General features: G+C 40.7%; 1 protein-coding gene across 1 annotated transcript in view; it reads right to left on the reverse strand.

Moving 5' to 3' along the window:
• Positions 1-6239: 6239 nt before the first annotated feature.
• The window catches only part of LOC145401920 (uncharacterized), an 88736-nt gene continuing 75781 nt past the window's right edge, over positions 6240-19194 (reverse strand). The window contains exon 9 of the mRNA XM_080274026.1: positions 6240-6320. Coding sequence (XP_080130152.1) covers positions 6240-6320 — 81 coding nt within the window. The remainder of the gene's footprint in view (positions 6321-19194) is intronic.

Consider the following 19194-nt stretch of genomic DNA (forward strand, 5'->3'; position numbering starts at 1 on the left):
GAAAGCTGATTTTTTTTTTTTTTTTTTCAGGAAAGCTACAAAGAAGCCTAAGTCAGAATCGACAAACATGCTAAACATTCCACGTAAGCTGTGTGCGACGAAAAATTCAAGATGGCATGGGGCGTGTATATACCTTAGTGACAAAAATTCTCACATGGTCATGTAATACCACCTTTTATGGGTTCTAAGGAGTGAGAAATCCATTTCTGATACTATTTTAAGAATTCAACATCACTGATATTAACAGAGAACATGCGCCAAACACAAAAAATCGGAAATCTGTATTGATAATTTTGCTATGAATTTATAAACTAGCGTATACTTCATGATGGTAGGTGGGGAAGCTCACCATCCACTTACTTGATGTGGTACTGCTTTGGGTGTCTGTGCTTTCCTCTCTTCATTCCTTCTTCTTCTCTCTTTCTTTCCTCTTCTTTTTGCCTACGGGTGACGTTACACTCCCTCTTCTGTCTTTCCTTCATTCTTTCCTTTTCCTTCTGCCTATGGGTGACTCTGCACTGAGTGACAAGCCGAATGGTTTATGTACACCAGGAAACCATTTACTATGATGGATGGTAACTGTATAACTAAATTATGGCACCTGGTAATTTAGTGGGTAATTAAAGCACTCCAGTTGGACTGAGCCTATGTAGGTTTCTATCCAAGGGGTGGTTGGGGTTTCTTGCTCAAGTAATGCCACTCAGGGATGAGTGAGGCTGGTCACTCACCTCAAATGTTAGGACCACCTTGCATAGCCCAGGGCTCCTACGCTCCTCATGGGGCAACATAGTATTAGACGATGGATGGATGGATGGAATATACATCATCAGATGTTTTTATTTTCTGGATGGATGGAATATAAAGTACTTCATCAGATGTTTTTATTTTTCAGGTTGGATACAGATTAAAGTGTTGAAACAGAAGTACACAGATGGACAGAGGACAGTGTGATTGGAATGAGATGGCAGCATAAGAACAGTGGGATATTTGTGATAAACCCAGTCACCTCTGACCAAAGGACTGTCACAGAAAGAGGCCTACCTAGCATATTGAACATTAGTGCTGATCTGAGGGATGGGCTTCATGAAAAGCTGTTATCTAAAGTGTTGCCAGTTCTGGCTCATAAATGGTGCAAAATACATTACATCATGCCATAATACATAAAATGGCCTGCCACAAACAGTTCCGAGTCACTAGAGGCTTTCTGTGGACTACATTCTTAGACAGTTGACCAACACACAGACCTCCGGGAATCCACAATTGTGTGCAATAGTAGACACTTTCTCACCTTTTAGAACTACCTATCGCACCATTCGCCTACACAGGTGAATAATGTAAGAGACTGGTATGCATTGATACTGGAGTCGTGGTAAGTATTTGTGCTAATGCAGACTGTGCAGTCAAATCAGGTGAGGAGGCAGCCGCACATATCACTGGCCTGAACTACGCTGATGTTAAGCTCAAAAGGACAAGGTTATATCTACTGATGCTGCAACTTGTGTTGCCACTGTCCGTGGCAAAAACACTGAGGGTGACCCCACACTACTCTTCATGCGGGTCATATGTGTGATAAAGAACTGATCAGATATGGAGAATCACCTTAAACATGAGTTTAGCAAACAGCCACCAGCACTATTTGACAAGGGCACAATGCACAACAACAACAAAAGTGGTCTTGCCAGGGTGCTGAAAGCTCCAGTAGTCCCAATATACACTGGTGCTCTTAAGAACCCATATACAGTATGTGGTGGATGGAGGACATTTGCAGCAGAATGTGACATGGCCTGTGGACTGCATGTACTGTATAGTGATGTGTGTGACACCTATGTGAGTCACGTTATCAATAACTATAATGCACTGTCTGCTTTGATGGCTACACAAATCTTACCCTATCAACCAAGGTAGCTGAACAGAATCGCCGCACTGATCCAAATGTCTGTGTAGATACAGTGTTTGATTTCAACACATCAGTCACAGGCAATCAATGCTCCATTTTAGCAAATCGTAACAACAAGTCAGAGTTCATCAGTAGCCTGAAGGACTGGCTTACATCTGAAGGCGTTGCTTGCTGTCAAAGTCAGGCTGATGCTTACTACTTAATAAGTAGTGCAACACTGGCATTTGCTGGGAATATCGCACGACCTGTTGTACTTGTGGCAAAGGATACAGATCTGCTTGTCATGCTGGTGATAGGGCCACAACAAACAATGTATACATGCACTATGCAACTTTGTTTATGGCATACACAGCACCCAGCAGGTAAAACAACCACACACCCGACAACACATATTGATAGCACACGCTGTCACCGATGCGACACAGTATTCGCTTTATATGGTACTAGCAAAAAGAAGGCCATGACAGTCTTGGCAAACGAGTATTGGAGGATGTTGGATGTGTTTAAGATGAGCAATGCCAGCCATGAAGAAGTAGCCAGGGTGAGGAAAATATTCTTACTGAAGTTATATACAGCCAATCCGACTTGTACAACACTTGAAAAGCTGAGATTTGTGCAGTGCATGCAGACAATGTCCAAAGCATCCAGCAGCTTCCAACTTCAGAGCCAACCTCTCACATCCTCAGCTGCAGAGTACCACTCATATCAAGCCTACTTCGCAGTTCAGAACTGGTTGGGCAATGTTGAGGATCTAAATCCTACTGGGGTTGGAAGCTTCAAGGTAGAATACACAATCCCATTCTGACTGACACACTAGCAGCAACTAAGCATGTTCTTCTCACTGTGTCATGTGGGCGTAAATAAATGTGTGGCATGTCAGAAAGCAGGACTCTACTGAACACCTGTGCGTTCCTTGTGTACTGGCCAATCTTGTGCTGCTTCATACCCACCTGATGGAGATGATACCGAGTCCCAATGCTTTAAATGGGACCATAACTAGTGATGATACTGTACTAAAAAAATGTTTTATTTAGAAGTAGTTCAATAACTACTGCTGGTGAAAGTTAATGCTGGTTGTTGAAATTTGTTGACCACCATTTTGTTTAAAATAGTACGTTACCTTGATCATGTCTTGAACACATCAATAAATCATTGAAATAATGGTAAAAATGGTTTTCTTATATCCAAAAACCCTCCCTTAAAAAGTGGCATTACATGACTATGTGACTTCTGGTTCCAAAGTTATATAACCATACCATGCCATTGGATTTTCGTCCCACACAGCTAGTTTATGTGGAATGTTTAGAATGTTTGTGGATTGCAACTTAGCATGCTTCCAAGTAGCTTTCCTGAAAAAAAAAAAAAAAAAAAAAAAAAAAAAAATACCAGGTTTCCTTCAAATTTGAGATAATGCTCCTGGCCTAAATTACTGTGCAAAGAATCATTAAACCCTTTGGCCAGTATGTGTCATCTATACAGTATACAGTGTTCTTGCTGGCTCTAGATGATTTTAATCTGCACAAGACTTTTTGAACTGATGAGTTTAGATATATAGGGTGTCCCGGGAGTCAAGTAAAAAACTTTGGGAAATGATAGAGGAGGGAATTCTGAGGAAAAAATGGTATATGAACATGGGTCAAAATCCCAACCGTTACGGAGCTACAGTTACTGACGACCTTACGGCGAATTATGAAGACCATTTTCGCCCATAAGGTCATCAGTACTTGTAGCTCCGTAACGGTTGAGATTTGGACGCATGTTCATATAACCTTTTTTCCTCAGAATTCCCTCCTCTATCATTTCCCAAAGTGTTTGACAACTCCCGGGACACCCTGTATACTACAATAATCCCCAAAAGACGAGAGGCCTTTCCTAAGCGGAATAAAACTGTCTGGAAGTAACAGGAATGAAAAAAAAAAAAAAAAAAAAAAAAATTGATTCATTGATTCAAGAGATCAGTCATCATCATCATCATAGACCAGTTCCCACTCTTTATCTGATGGTTGGCATCCAGATATTAGGGGGGGGGGAAATGAAAAAGTTGGAGATACTTGAAAAAAAAAAAAAAAAAAAAAAAAAAAAAAAAAAAGGAAGGTGAAAAACAGAAAAGAGGGAAGGGAAGAGTAGAGCCTACGTCAACATCTGTGACTTTCAGGCATGAATCATAGACGGGAGTCTTCATTTTTAATCTTTGGAGTAGGAACTATGAGGCTGCTTGCTCCATAAAAAATGGATGTGGGCTTAGGTCAATACTTACACCTACAAAAAACCACCACCATCATTATCATCATCATCATTTTAACTCAACACTAGGTGACCGGGGGGGGGGGGGGCAGCATTTCCAGTAAAATGAACTACATAACTGTTCACAAAACATTTAAGCTTTGAAAAGCTTGATTCCACCTCACAAGTAAAAACCATCTGCATATTTTTCATACTCCCTGTTAGATGTACTTCACATTCATCTATGGCTCAGAATATTTCTGCTGACAACCAAGTTCAAAAGAGGTGCAACCCTTGTCATATCAACCTTTATATATATTTCACCAAAGCATTTCAATCCCTTGATAATCCAAGTCTTTTTCAACTTGCTTTCTGACATGCATATTTACTATATCCATCCACATTCTTAGCCAAACATCCTACTGCATTCAAAGAAATTCTCTTATATTAATTTCACCACCCATTTCATGTCCCTTCCCTTTACTTGAGAGTAATTAGTAAAATTACGGCTACTAAATGAGAGGGTGACTCACAGTATGACGTGCTTGTGAAAGGAGAGAAATTTTAAAACTGACAAAAACTTATCGTCCATAGTTTCTACTAACACTCTAATCCTTCCCCTGGCTGAATGGATGTCATAGCCAGGGTTTCGCACCAAATGATGGCCTATATATCCAGTGTTAAGATGGAAGCTGGAAGTATGAGGTTTTGCATTTCTGTATGAGGAACACTCTATGATAACTCTAAGACTTAATTAGTCTATAAAAAGCACTACACTGCCAACAAAAGATCTTCAACCTGTGTGGAACCCTGGTAATAATTTCCTTCCAGCCAAGGATACGAGTTGAAAATGAACAGAAACTATGACTCAAGGGAGTACTTCCATGCAACAACAGAAAAGGGATGTAAATGTGTAAAGGAAGTACAGTCGACTGGCTCAAGAAAGAAAGGTGGTCAGTGCTGTGAAGGCCTTAACACAAAACACAACTGAGTATTGGTATAAAGGTCTCATAAGCTTTGAATGAAGCTATGTACCAGCACTACCACACTTACATTAACATACGAGGTCTGTTCAGAAAGTATCCGACCTCATTTTTTTCTCACCAACCAGTCGGAGGATAGGGGCAGGGTTTTGCGTAGCACAGTGCAGGACCTTCGTATGCATGTATGATTAATGCCAGCTGCCATATGAGTGACTCAGTGGCTGTCAGTCAGCCTCTGTTCATGGTCGTGCACCTTACACTCGTCATGTTCCCACACTCGTCACAATGACCGAAAAAGTTGAAAAATGTTACCGCAACAAATTTTGCAAAAAACTTGGTGATACCCAAACTGAAACTATCAGGAAGATCCAGCAAGTTTAGGGGAATGAAACCATGGGGTAACAAATAAAGAAGTGGTGCAATTGCTACAAAAATGGCCAAATGTCAGTCGAGAGCGATCCACATCCTGGTGGGCCATCAAGAAGCAGGAGTGCTTAAAATGTGAAGAAAGTCTGTGATTTGGTCGTGAGAATTCATCGGTTGACTGTCAGAAAAACTGCTAATTACACGAATCAGTGATGGAGCAGCACATGAAATTTTAACAGATGACTTGGGCATGTGAAGAGTTGCCACTGAGTTCGTTCCAAAGCTCCTTTCATGTTAACATGTTTTGCAGATGAACACTGCTCAAGACATGCTGGAGTGTGCAAATTGTGATCCTTTCTGAATACTGGTATCACTAGACATGAGACTTTGGTGTACGGGTACGATCCAGAAACCAAAGCACAGTTGTCCCAATGGAAGCATGCAGAGTAGCCTCAGCCAAAAAAATGCACGACAGGTCCGCAGCAAGGTAAAGTGCATGTTGACAGCTTTATTCGACTACCGTGGTGTTGTGCATCACAAATACAAACCAGAAGGTCAGACTGCCAACAAACATTACTACTCTGACATTCTCCGTCGTTTTTGTGATGCAGTTCAGCCGAAGAGATCAGAAATTGGCATGTTGGACGCTGCACCATGAGAAAGTCCCTGCCCACTCCTCTCAACTGATTCAGGAATTTTTGCCCAAGTGCAACATCCCACAGGTCCAGCAGGCTCCCTATACACCAGACATGGATTGGTGTGACTTTTGGTTATTCCCTAAGCTCAAAACTCCGCTGAAGGGTTCCTGATTTGAGACGAGGGAAGAGATCACGACAAATGCGACGAAGCACCTGCAGGAGATATTGAAAATCTACTTTGAAAAATGTTTCAGAAAGTGTAAAGAACACTGGGCTACGTGTGTCAAGTCAGAAGGGGCCTACTTTGCAGGGGATTGGCGTCCTAGCTCAACAGGTTAGCTATTTATTTTTTTAAAGCCTAAGGTCAGATAATTTCTGAACAGACCTCATATGGCTGTAAGACTCTGGTACAACATGATCTGAAATATTAAAGGCACAAGCAATGGAAATGGGATTGTTGCAGAATGCATGTGGGTTGCATAGACCGGATAAAATAATACCGGTATATATATACAGTGGAGTCTCTCTCATCCGAAAATCACGGGACTTTCAAAGTTTCGTTTAATCTATTTTTTTTCGGATAAAAGATACTGTAATAATATGTAGGATACAAGGGAACAGTATTGTACTCACCCATCATCCATTTCTGGCGACATCTAGCCCACCACCAGCACCCCAAAAGCCACTCAACCATCACCAAAACAATTAATTCACTGTAGTAACTACGTATGTAACTGCACTTTTGTAACTGTAATAGAAACTATACATCTATTGCCAGACGCCATAATCCTGTAAACGGTGGCCACTTGACTTTGTTATTTGTTTTACGGGGAGGGACACTAACCCTCCACCAACCCACCTGTTGACACGAAGGAAGCACGTATGGTTTGGTTATATGGTTACCACCCAGAGTTGTAAATGGTTTCTTGGCTTACAGGAAACCATTTGACTTGTCACTCAATGTAAAGCCACCTGTAAAGAAAAGCAATAAGAAGTGAAAGGAAAGATGGGAGAAATAGGAAGAGAGGAGGGCAGACATAGAAAAAGAATGATACAGGCTAAGGAAGAAGTAGGCAGCACTATATCTAGTGAGTGGATGATAGTCGCCACCACCTACCACTATAGAAACTGTCAAAATAAATAAATCTTCACTCAAATAAACTTAAATAAACCTTCACTAAAACAATGACATAATTCACTGTAAGCAGTTCGAACAAATAAAACCTTAAACCTAATTAATTTTTTTCATATTTTCTGTTTCCTTATTCAATCATTTCCACATCATCCACATCATCCAAATCTTCCGAGGTGGTGGATGCAGGCGAGGGAATGGGCAACTAGCTCTAGTGACTAGCGTAACCATAAACTAACGCTAGTGGCGCAAAACATGCCAGCCGTGTTTGAATTTTCGGAGAGATTTCAGATTTTTGCGGTTAATCGAAATGAGAACATTTTAGTAAAACTTACGGTTAATGGCATATTACGGTTAAAAGAATTTCGGATAAAAGAAACTCCACTGTATTCATAAAAGCTATGGAGTTAGGAAACTACCAAAAAACGGGCTATACTGTACATTAAAATCAATCAATAAATAATCTATAGGAAGAAACTAAGCAATCTATATTAAAAAAAAACTAAATAAAAATACAGTGCAATCTCCTAAATCACGCATTTCTAAATGGCGAATTCACAATACGCAGAAACATCATGCAATAGTTTGCAAGATCAGTAATTCACGGAAATTAAACATAATACGCAATGGCAACCTCGAAAGTGAAAGTTTCCTGATGCGTTTCTGAACAATTATTAAGCTATGTTTGCACAAATGAGTGTGTGTGTGTGTGTGTGTGTAGGGGGGAGGGATGGTGGGGGTAATGTGGGGTGTATTGTGAGCATGGAATTCCTTAAGAGGGATCAATGCAGGAAGAGGCACTTCCACCAGGGACCTCATTATAGGATTTAGCTTGTATGTCTTCATTAAGGTGTGTGTGTGTGTGTGTGTTCTTACCTAACTGTATATTTACAGGAATGAGTCAAGCTCGTACTGTCCCATGTTTTGAACCATTTTTATCATACATGTCTATGGGTGACTCTACATTGAGTGACAAGCCAAATGGTTTCCTGTACACCAGGAAACTATTTACTACGCTGGGTGGTAACCATATAACCAAATTTTGGCACCTGGTGGTTTCATGGGTAATTAATGCGCTCCAGTCGGATTGAGCCGGTGAAGGTTTATATCCAAGGGGTGATTGGGGTTTATTGCTCATGTAATGCCACTCAGGGATGAGTGAGGCTGGTCACTCTCATCTTAAATGTCGGGACCAAATGCCTAGCCCCGGGCTCCTACGCTCCTCATGGGGCAATGTAGGATTGGATGATGGATGGATGGATGGTCTTTTAAAATCTTAATTGTCATGGCACACACTATTTCATTCGGTAGCGCATTCCACTGATCAACCGCTCTATCTGGGGAACTGAATCTCCTACTGTCTTTATCACCTCTCTTTTCGTACAGTTTTCAGCAGTGTCTTCATAATGTTGCATTCCCATACGTTATATACACACTTTCATCTACAGTATTTTCCCTTTTCCTGTGATGCATTTATATAACATAATCATGTCTCCTCTTTTCCTTCTCTCCTGTAATGTTGGTAGGTTTAAGTTTTCTAGTCTTTCTTCGTAGCTTAGGTCCCTTAAACTTGGTGCTCATCTTGTAGCAGCCCTTTGTACCTTTTCAATCTTATCTATGTGTTTTTTGAGATACGGATTCCAGACTATTGATGCATACGCCAGAGTTGGTCTGATGAATGTTATTTTTCTCGGCATGTCTTCATTTATATAGGTGAATGCTACCCTCATATTAGCTAGCAGTGTGTACATGTTCCTTACTTTTTCATTTATGTGGTCAGCCAGTGATAGTCTGTTATTGATAATCTCTCCTAAATCCTTTTTCCTTTCTGATGTGTGTTGGGTTGAACTTCCTAACCTACAGTCCCAGTCCGGTCGTTTTTCACTTTTACCTGATTTTATTACATGACACTTGTCCACATTGAATTCCATTTGCCATCTATTGCTCCATTCATGAAGCTTAATTCCTCTAACAGCTCTATGCAAGAGTCTGTGTTTGTGATTTCCCGTTGTATTTGTGAATCATCAGCAAACATATTTAGGTAGCTTCCATTTCCAATGTCGGTGTATGTCATTTATATATTCTAAAAACATAACTGATGCCAGCACTGACCCCTGTAGAACTCTACTTGTCACTTCTCTCCATGATGAGTAATTTCCCCTTAGCACTATTCTCATTTCCCTTTTACTGAGAAAACTTTGCATCCAATCGTACAGATTGCCTTGGATTCCTCCTTGATTGTAAGGTTTCATAAAACTCTTTTGTTTGGTACTCTGTCAAATTCCTTCTTGAAATCCAAATATATGCTGTCTACCCAGCCATCTCTTTCCTGTATTATTTCTGCAACTCTATCACAATAACTTAATAGGTTAGTAACACATGATTCTCCGCTTCTAAAACCAAATTGTCTTTCTGTTAACTTATTGCGTTCTTCCAGGTGATTTACCCAAATTCTTCGTATCAGTTATTCTAACATCTTGCTTATGATGCTCGCCAGTGATACTGGTCAGTAGTTGAGTGGATTTTGTCTATTTCCTTTCTTGAAAAGGTGCACAATGTTTGCTTTCTTCCAAATATCTGGTAGTTTTCCTTGTCTTAAGGATTCTCTGAATATTAAATGTAATGGACTGCTTAGCCCTTTTGCACATTCCTGTAAACCCCAACACGAAACCTTGTCAGGGCCATTGGCTTTCCCCCCGTCTAATTTCCTCATCTTTTCCTGTACCTCTTGTTTCATTATATGTATATTTGTTAATATGTGTGGGCATGCTTGTTTTTCATCCCTTGCAAATCTACGTTCTTTAGCAAAAACTGACTGGAATTTTTTTAGTCCACCCAGTACCCAATCCTATGTTGCCCCATGAAGAACGTAGGAACCTGATGCTGGGCAAGTTGGTCCTGACATTTAAGATGAGAGTGACCAGCCTCACTCATCCCTGAGTGGCATTACGTGAGCAATAAACTCCAACCTACAAATGTTCAATCCAACTGACGCACCTTAATTACTCACTAAACCACCAGGTGCCCTAATATGGTTACCACCCAGCATAATAAATGGTTTCCTGGTGTATAGGGAACCGTTTGGCTTGTCACTCAATGTAGAGTTACCCACAGGCAAAAGGAAGAGGAAAGAATGAAGGAAAGACAGAAGAGGAAGTGGAAAGTCATCCATAGGCAGTAGAAAGAGGAAAGAGTGAAGGAAAGAAAGACAGAAGAGGTGGGATGGAAGAGGGGAAAGGGCATACACCCAAAGCAGCGCTACATCGAATGAGTGGATGGTGAAAGCCCCAACCTACCACTTGTTTTGTACTTCACAAATATCTTCCTCACTGATACAGATTTCCCCCTCATCCATTTTTAAATTTTGCTTTGCTTCGTATGTAGCTGTAAAACAATGTCGGCTGATCAGTACTTTTACTTATAATGTCTTCCTCAAACTGCCTTTGAGCTTCTCTCCTATCCTTGTACAGTATGACCATTTCTTGCCTGTCCATAGTTGTTATATGCTCTCTCACTTTTATGTTGCCTGTATCTGATCCACAGCAATTCTCTTTTCTCTTTTGCATTTTTACAATCAGTATTAAACCAGTTCTTTATCCTTATTTCCGTGTCTTCGTGCAGTGGGACATAAATGTGGACTCCTGTTTAATAAAATTCACAGAATTTTTTATATATAACATTTATATCTTGTCCTCAGCTCCTTTTCCCAATCTATATCCTGAAAGTACTTCTTTAGGTCATGACAGTTGCCCTTTTTGTAGTTTAGCCTCTTTTTGGAATTTCCATTACCTCTAATTGTATCATATTCTATCCTGAAATTGTAATCTAGTACTGCATGGCCATTTTTGCCAAGTGGGGGGTGACAGATTATCAATTGCTTTACTTGCCTAGCAAATATGAGATCTAATAATGAGGGGTCGTGTGTGTGTGTGTGTGTGTGTGTAATTCACCGGGTCAGTCAGGATCACTTGATGGTCGTGATGGTCAGCTTTTACCCTCCCGGAAGGGAGCTGAGAGCTCATATAGTCCGATCTAAGGGCAAGGCTGTGACCTTCACACACGCACACACCCGTCCCCTTGCTCAAGGGGGACAGTAACCACCCACTTCGTCAGTGAAATTTTTCGCAACCTGAGCGAGGCGCGAACTCCCGTCCACCAGTTGGCAAGCGGGAACGTTACCACTGCACCAGCGAGCGGTGTGTGTGTGTGTGTGTGTGTGTGTGTGTGTCATTAAATACTTTATTAACTTCTTTTCCAGGTTTTTAGAGTTCGCTGGTGATCAGTTTGATGTCAGTTTGGAGGTAAGGGGGACAACTTTTCCAAAATGACACTCATAAGTAATTTTTCCCATAAGATTAGTTATTTCTAAATCGCGAAATGTTCGAATCAAGGCATGTGCCCAGTCTCATAAGACTGCAATTTAGGAGATTCCACTGTATAGCACATATGCAATTATGTACAAATAAACAAATACAATGCTACATCAGAAACAAGATCAACAACAATACTGTATACAGAAATTGTGCTCCAAGTAAATCTTACAATTTAGTACCTGAACTCAATAAATACAGTATACTGTACTGGTCACTAATATATAACTATATACAGTACAAGTAAATAAATGAAGTATCACAATACAAACAAGAATAACACAGACTGTGCCCTTGGGAAAATAATTTTATGAAGTATCTTAATCCCTTCACTACGATGACACTTCTACAAAAGCCGCGTTTCCGTGGGGCTTTTAGACCGGTTTTATTGCTGTTCTGGCAAGGCAATTCGACCAGTACAGTACAGACTGGTCCGAAGCAGTCCTGCCCCCACAAGCTAGCCTATATAGGCGAGACCGGTCTGCGCATAAACGTATGCGCGTCAGCAACAGCCAAGAAGGAGGTGAGGAGCGTCCGTGGCAGGGTGTAAACATCGATGGTCAACAATGGCAGTCTTGGGAATAAGGTTTGTTTTAAATTACATTTTTAATGCTAGCAAATGCCCATGATCATCCAGGAAGGGAACTAAATACATCTCACCATGAAGTAGAGGCTTTGTATTACTATAGATCGCACGAAAAAAGATTTTTAAAGCATTAATGACCGAGATAAAAATCGAGGGGATGCATGAAATTTGTATAATCAACACTACTCCCTGACATTTGTTTACATTCTTATAGGCCACGCCCAGTCATTCTTGCAGTCAATAGCAGGTTCGGACAGGATCGGACCGACAGTAGCCCGTTCTCGCGATCACTTTTGAGTCCATACCGGTCTAAACCGGTCCAAAGTGTCCCGCGAAAATGCGGCAACAGATGTTTTTAAGAAGCCTGGGAGAAAAATTCTGGAATGGAGAGTTTACATACAGCCTTAATTAACATATTCACTATCTGAGTTCTCTGCTAATATGTAAAATTTTCTGGCGGTGGCAATAGCTAAAAAATATACTGATGGATTCAAGACGTTAAGCTTCCCAACCTCTGAATGCAATTTTGTGGCCAATGAAAACTTTGCATTACTGACCTGAGGACTCAAAGCAGCATTCATTCATTCATTCATTGCCAGACGCCACGTATCCCAAACGGGGTGGCCAAGAGCTCAGAGTTAATTGTTTTACAGGGAGGGGCACTAATCCTCCACCAACCCCACTTGACACGTAGGGAGAACGTTATGCCAACAGCATCTGGTGTTCCCAGGCGGTCACCCATCCAAGTACTAACCAGACCCAACGTTGCTTCCATTTTATAATATTCACCAAACCCTTAAAAATACATCGATCACCTTGAAATTCTGTACAATAATTATGGGCCTGGGGTTAAACTATTTGGTCAATATAAAGTATTTAAGGTTGGGATGTGGAGGAAATACAGATGATTTTTTTTTTTTTCCCATTTCCCTACTATAATATACCTTCACTTCAACATTTACTACACCTCTAATAACTTCAATAATTTTCCAAGATTTTGTCTCAAGGTGTGAAATTTCAACACACACACACACACACTAAATGCTCTCAACTCTCCAACTCGAATTCTTCCCGCTCCTTCTGCCACCTTGCCCAAAACCTTTCTAACAACTTTACCTCATCATCCTTCCCTCCTCTTTTCCACTCTGATGGCCTCTGTAGCTATTTCTTCTACTGATAAAGCAGATCTATTCGCTCAGACTTTCTCTTCCAATTCCACCTTAGACAATTCCGGTGCTGTTCCTCCATCACTTCCCCCTTCTGACTTTCTCACGGCTGACATTAAAATATCTTAAGCTGATGTATTTTCTGCCATCACTGACCTCAATACTAACAAGGCACATGGGCCTGATGGAGCCCCTCCTGTTGTCCTCAAGAACTGTGCTTACACCGTGCCTAATTAAACTCTTTTGCCTTTGTCTATCGACTTGTACCTTCCGTTCTGCTGGAAGTTTGCTCTCATTCAGCCAGTCCCAAAGAAGGGTGACCATTCCCAACCCTCTAGCTATCGTCCAATTGCTTTAACATTCTGTATCTGAAAAGTTTTCGAATCACTTCTTAACACAAAAATTTTAAAGCATCTTTCCTATCACAACCTTCTATCTGATCATCAGCATGGGTTCCGTCAGGGACGCTCCACTGGCGATCTTCTCACCTACCTTTCAGACACCTGGTCATCCTCGTTTCGGGACTTTGGCGAAAGCTTTGCCATTGCACTTGACATCTCAAAGGCTTTTGATCAAGTCTGGCATAAATCTTTAATTTCCAAACTGCCCTCTTACTTTTTCTGTCCTTCTATCTGAGCCTTCATCTATAGCTTCCTTTCCGGTCGTTCTATAGCTGCTGTTGTAGACAACCAATGTTCTTCTAGATCTTTCAACAGTGATGTTCCTCATGGCTCTGCCCTGTCACCAACTTTCTTCTTTTATTCATCAATGACCTGAGCTGTACATCTAACCCTATCCACTCGTATGCTGATGATTCCACCCCTCACCTTTCCATTCGGTTCCTGCAACGTCCATCTCAGCAGTTACTTCAGCAAACAAGGGATGAGGTTATGGCACACCTAATATCTAACTTGGCTCGTATCTCCGACTGGGATAAGAATAATCTTGTTTTTAATGCATCAAAGACTCAGTTCTTACACCTATCAACCCAACAATTCTTACACCTATCAACCCAACAAAATCTTCCACAGGAGTACCCACTAATGTTTAATAATATCCAGTTCAATCCTGCATCATCCTTGAACATGCTTGGGGTATCATTCACTCGAGACTTATCTTGGAAAGATCATGATAAATCTCTTGTAAAATCTGCCAAGAGATTAGGTGCGCTAAACCGACTCCGTACCTTCTTTACCCCTGCACAGTTGTTGACTTTATACATGGGTTTTATTTGCCTCTGTGTGGAGTACAACTCTATGTGTGGGGAGGCTCCCTACATACAACTCTTCTCAATAGGGTAGAGTCAAAGGCTTTTCGTCTTATTAACTCTCCTCCTTTTACTGGCTCCCTTCAACCTCTGCCTTTTTGCCACACTGTTGCATCTTTATCTCTTTTTCTATCGCTACTTCCATGGTCACTGCTCCTCTGAACTGTCTGCTTGCATCCCTCCACCTCTATGACAGGTGGTAGCACCCGTCTAGCAACAAACACTCATCCCTTTTCTGTCCAACTCTCTAATGCAAGAGTTAACCGTTACTCCCAGTCCTCCATTTATGCAACAGGTCAACTCTGGAACTGTCTCCTTCTGTCTGTATTTCCTACTTCCTCTTAACTCCTGTCTTTCAAACGCAGTGTGTCCACGCATCTCGAAATGAACGGATCTTGAATTTGGCTCTCCTCTGTATTTTTTTTTTTTTCTTGGAAGGAAAGGTTTGTAGGCTCCTGGCCTTTGGTTCCTTCTTCCTTGCATAAAAAGCACACACACACACACACACACACACACAAACACACAAAGCCAAGCAGCTACTGGCATTATAATCACTGCAGCCCTGAACACTCAGACTGAAGCTATTACCTTCTTGTCAGAAACTGTTGAAAAACCTGAGAATGACTGTCTTACTGTCTACACATCTAGAATTCATATCTTCACAGGGATCTCTTTTCCCTCCTAGGAGTAAGGCAGGGTGAGGTAGGGTTGATAAAGCAAGAAAAAGCTGACAGAGGAGTAGCTAACCAAAATTTTGCCCAATTACATGAGCCACACCCTCATTCACTCACCAATCTAGAATTAACTGGGAATACATCACTGTTAATACATGATTGCTCCCATCAACTGCTTCAACTTCATTTCTCTGTTACCGTAACCTTTCTTTTCCTATGCATTGCATATACAATACTGTATTGTTTTAAATAAATCAAACATAGTACACACACAGTACAAACACTTGCTGGCATGGAAAAGATTAAGGAAGGCAATGCTAGATTAGATTAAAAAAGAATAGGTTCAACTGTAAAATGTTTGGTTAGAACAGAATAGCTTACTATAGTCGAGGCGTGGGACTCTGAGGCTATTATTATCATACCCTGGCAACCTACCATTCAGAAGTGCGTCTGATTTCGTGTATAATATGAGATGCATGTAATTCATGTATAATATGTTCGTGTTTAACAATATTCGTGTATAGCATATTCATGCATAATAATAAGATTCGTGTGTAATATGATACGAAATCGGACGCACTTTTGTATGGTAGGTTGCCAGTGTACGATAATGACAACCTCAGAGTCGTGCGCCGTGACTATAGTAGTCTTAACTAGGGTATCACATGGCAAGTACTACCAATGTAACCATCTAAAGTAAATCACAGAACAACGAGTTATAAAACCCTGCCTATCCGTCTGTTAACTATTTTGAATATCTCCTCTTTATACAGTACTTCGCATTTGCAAGTTTCTAAGGCATGATTATTGACTGTTGAAGTACATGACAGAAAAGAATTCAGCAAGACCTCAATTATCTGATGAACACTGCAACAGCCTCCCTCAGTCACTCTTTCCTCTTGCATATAACTCCCAGTCTATTACATGTTGTGTCTATGCATCTCCACAGAAATATTACAGTACTTGAATGTTTCTGCTGTTTTTTTTGTTATTAGTATTACATTGTAATAGGTGGGGTCACTCACCATCCACTCACTTGATGCTGTGCTGCTCTCAGGTATCTGCCCTTTCCTCTCCTCCATCCTTTTTTCCTTCCATCCCCTTTTGTCTTTCTTTCCTTCATTCTTTCCTCATCCTACTGCCTATGGGTGACTTTACACTCCCTCTTCTTTCTTTCCGTCATTCTTTCCTCTTCCTTCTGTCTACAGGTGACTCTACACTGAGTAACAAGCCAAATGGTTTCCTGTATGCCAGGAAACCATTTACTGTACTATGCTGGGTGGTAAACATATAACCAAATTTTGGCACCTGGTGGTTTAGTGGATAATTACAGAACTCTAATTGGATTCAGCCAGTGAAGGTTTATATCCAAGGAGTGGCTGGAGTTTGCTCACGTAATGCCACTCTGGGATGAGGGCTGGTCACTCTCATCTTAAATGTCAGGACCAACTTGCCTGGCCCCGGGCTCCTAAACTCCTCATGGGGCAATGTAGGATTGGATGATGGATGGATTAGTACAGTATTGTTTTTTTTTTTTTTGAGCCTGTAACCCTTTCAAGGCAAAGATCTAGCTAGAGCCAGACTATTTAATTTGGTTCATGAGCACCTTCCAATCTTCTGTGGGTTAGAAAAAAATAAAGTTTCCAATGTGCGTGTACATTTCAATTCAAAACTAAATTATAACGAATATATTAATCAATTTGTCAGAAGTTGTACTCTACACATCAGACACATATAGTGTATTTTGCAAAACAGTTTCTAAATAGGTGATGCCTCTAAACACTGGCCCATAAAATGGTTTTGTCTGGTGTTGATAATTCCAACTCCTTACTGACTGGTCTTCCAAATAATCTACTAAAGAAGGTTCAGTCTGGGCTGAATAAGACAGCAAGCCTAATCTTTGGCCTTTCTCCAAGAACCACACCTATCTTATCTTTAAATGAGTTACACTGGTTGCCACTAATGGCTAGAATAGAATTTAAACTGTATCTCATTACATTCAAGGTTCTCTAGTTTGGTGAACCAAAATATATTGCTGAATTATTTGAAACTTTTGACCACATGCCCAGGTGGGACATTATGAAGTGACAATGATCCCTTGTTCCTTGATAAGCCTAGAGCTGTTCACCTGTCATCTTTCTTTGATTGATCTTTTTCCTACACTGCCACTAGGTTCTATAATAAGTTGCCATTACCCATGAGGCAACTGACTTCTGCTGAGAGTTTTAAGTGGCAGCTCAAAGCCTTTTTCTTTTCATGGAGGTATGATCTGGGGAGAGGTCTCCCCTGGGGAGGGGGAAAAAGAATACTTCCCCAGTATCCCTGCTTGTCATAAGAGGCAACAAAAAAGGGCCTTTTTGTCTCCGGCCCTTTTCGCCTTACTGTCCTCTTCTGTCATACTTCTCTTCTTGGTATTTCTGTGTTTCTTCCAGCCTTTATTTTCCCTCTACTCCAACAGTGCCATAAAGCCATATTATGGCTTCGTGCTAAAATTCTTCATTATTCCCTCCTTTTGGGGAAAGGTGTCATGACAGACGAAAAGAGGGCTTAAACTGCTGCAACTTCTGCTTACTAAGCTTGTATTTGAATTATACAACTTCTTTTCCTTTTACTGTAAGCACTGAAGGTGTATCAAGCATTAGTGAGTTCCTTAATGGAAGAACTGGCACTTTTGGGAAACATACTACATGTATTATCATTATTGTTATAATTGATCTCTAACTATTAACATAGGTGATCCTTATATTCATCATCATTATTATTATTAATTATTATTATTAATCAGTCACATTTCATCTCCCATTTTCATCATACCTGTTGAGGATGTAACACACCAAGATGTTATTATACTGATCCAGTTTCAGTGACTCTGACCTACTTTTCAAGGCCACAGGTCCAAAAATCATGAACTTTTGGCCTCAATTTACTCAAAAACTATTACAGATACATGATATAGAGGGAAATCCCGCTATAAAATCATTCTGCAAACATCTGTATGGAAAAAATTTGAAGGTCGTTCATGCATGACATTGTACAATATTCTGGACACCTCACTGCTCAGCATGTTTCAACTGCTCTTCCATACAGGAAAAATCGAAACATAAATGAGGCACTTCTTGGCCCTAGAAGTTTCCTGTGGTCCTGGACCAGGTCAGTATACTTTTAGTTGGCAATGTGACCAACTGTTTTTGAGTTATTACAAAAAACGTGAGTTCAGCAACATTCTCATAGGCAGAGATCAGTAACTGTCTCTGACAGTTAGTCTTCTACTTACTATATTATTATTATTATGCATTGTTTTTATTCATCATTACTGCTATTATTATTATTATTATTACTATTAATTGTTACTGACTCAGTGGTAGTGCACCTGACTGGAGACCGAAGTCGAGAGTTCACGCTGTGCCCGGGTAAGCTGCTATGCCGGGAGAGGTAGCGCTATCCTGTCACCTTGCTAGCTGTTGCAGCCATGGCTCAGTGGGTCAGAGCACTCTGACCGAAGGGTTAGAGGTTCGAGTCCACCCAAGGTTCATTGGTAGACATCATGAGGGACATGCGGTCATAAAGTGCTACACGCTCCAAAAACTATGTCCTCTACCCAGGGGTAATGCCTTAGCCCTTATAAACAAAAGGGGACGCGGCATTAAAAAAATATAAATATTATTATTATTATTATTATTATTATTACTGTTTCTTTTATTACCAGTATTAAAGATGAAAAATCTCAGAAGTATTGCATTCTGGCTACTGATAAATGATTTCATTCAGATTACATGGTGTCCCATCCTCTAAGAATCTGACCAATTCATTCAGTCATCATCTAATCCTGTGTTGCAACATGAGGAGCATAGGGGCCTGGGGTTAGGCAAGTTGGTCCTGACATTTAACCCCT

Source organism: Coenobita brevimanus, chromosome 57 (genome assembly GCF_032717465.1).
Source record: "Coenobita brevimanus isolate Jiangsu-jjx chromosome 57, ASM3271746v2, whole genome shotgun sequence".
Classification (NCBI taxonomy): Eukaryota; Metazoa; Arthropoda; class Malacostraca; order Decapoda; family Coenobitidae; genus Coenobita; species Coenobita brevimanus.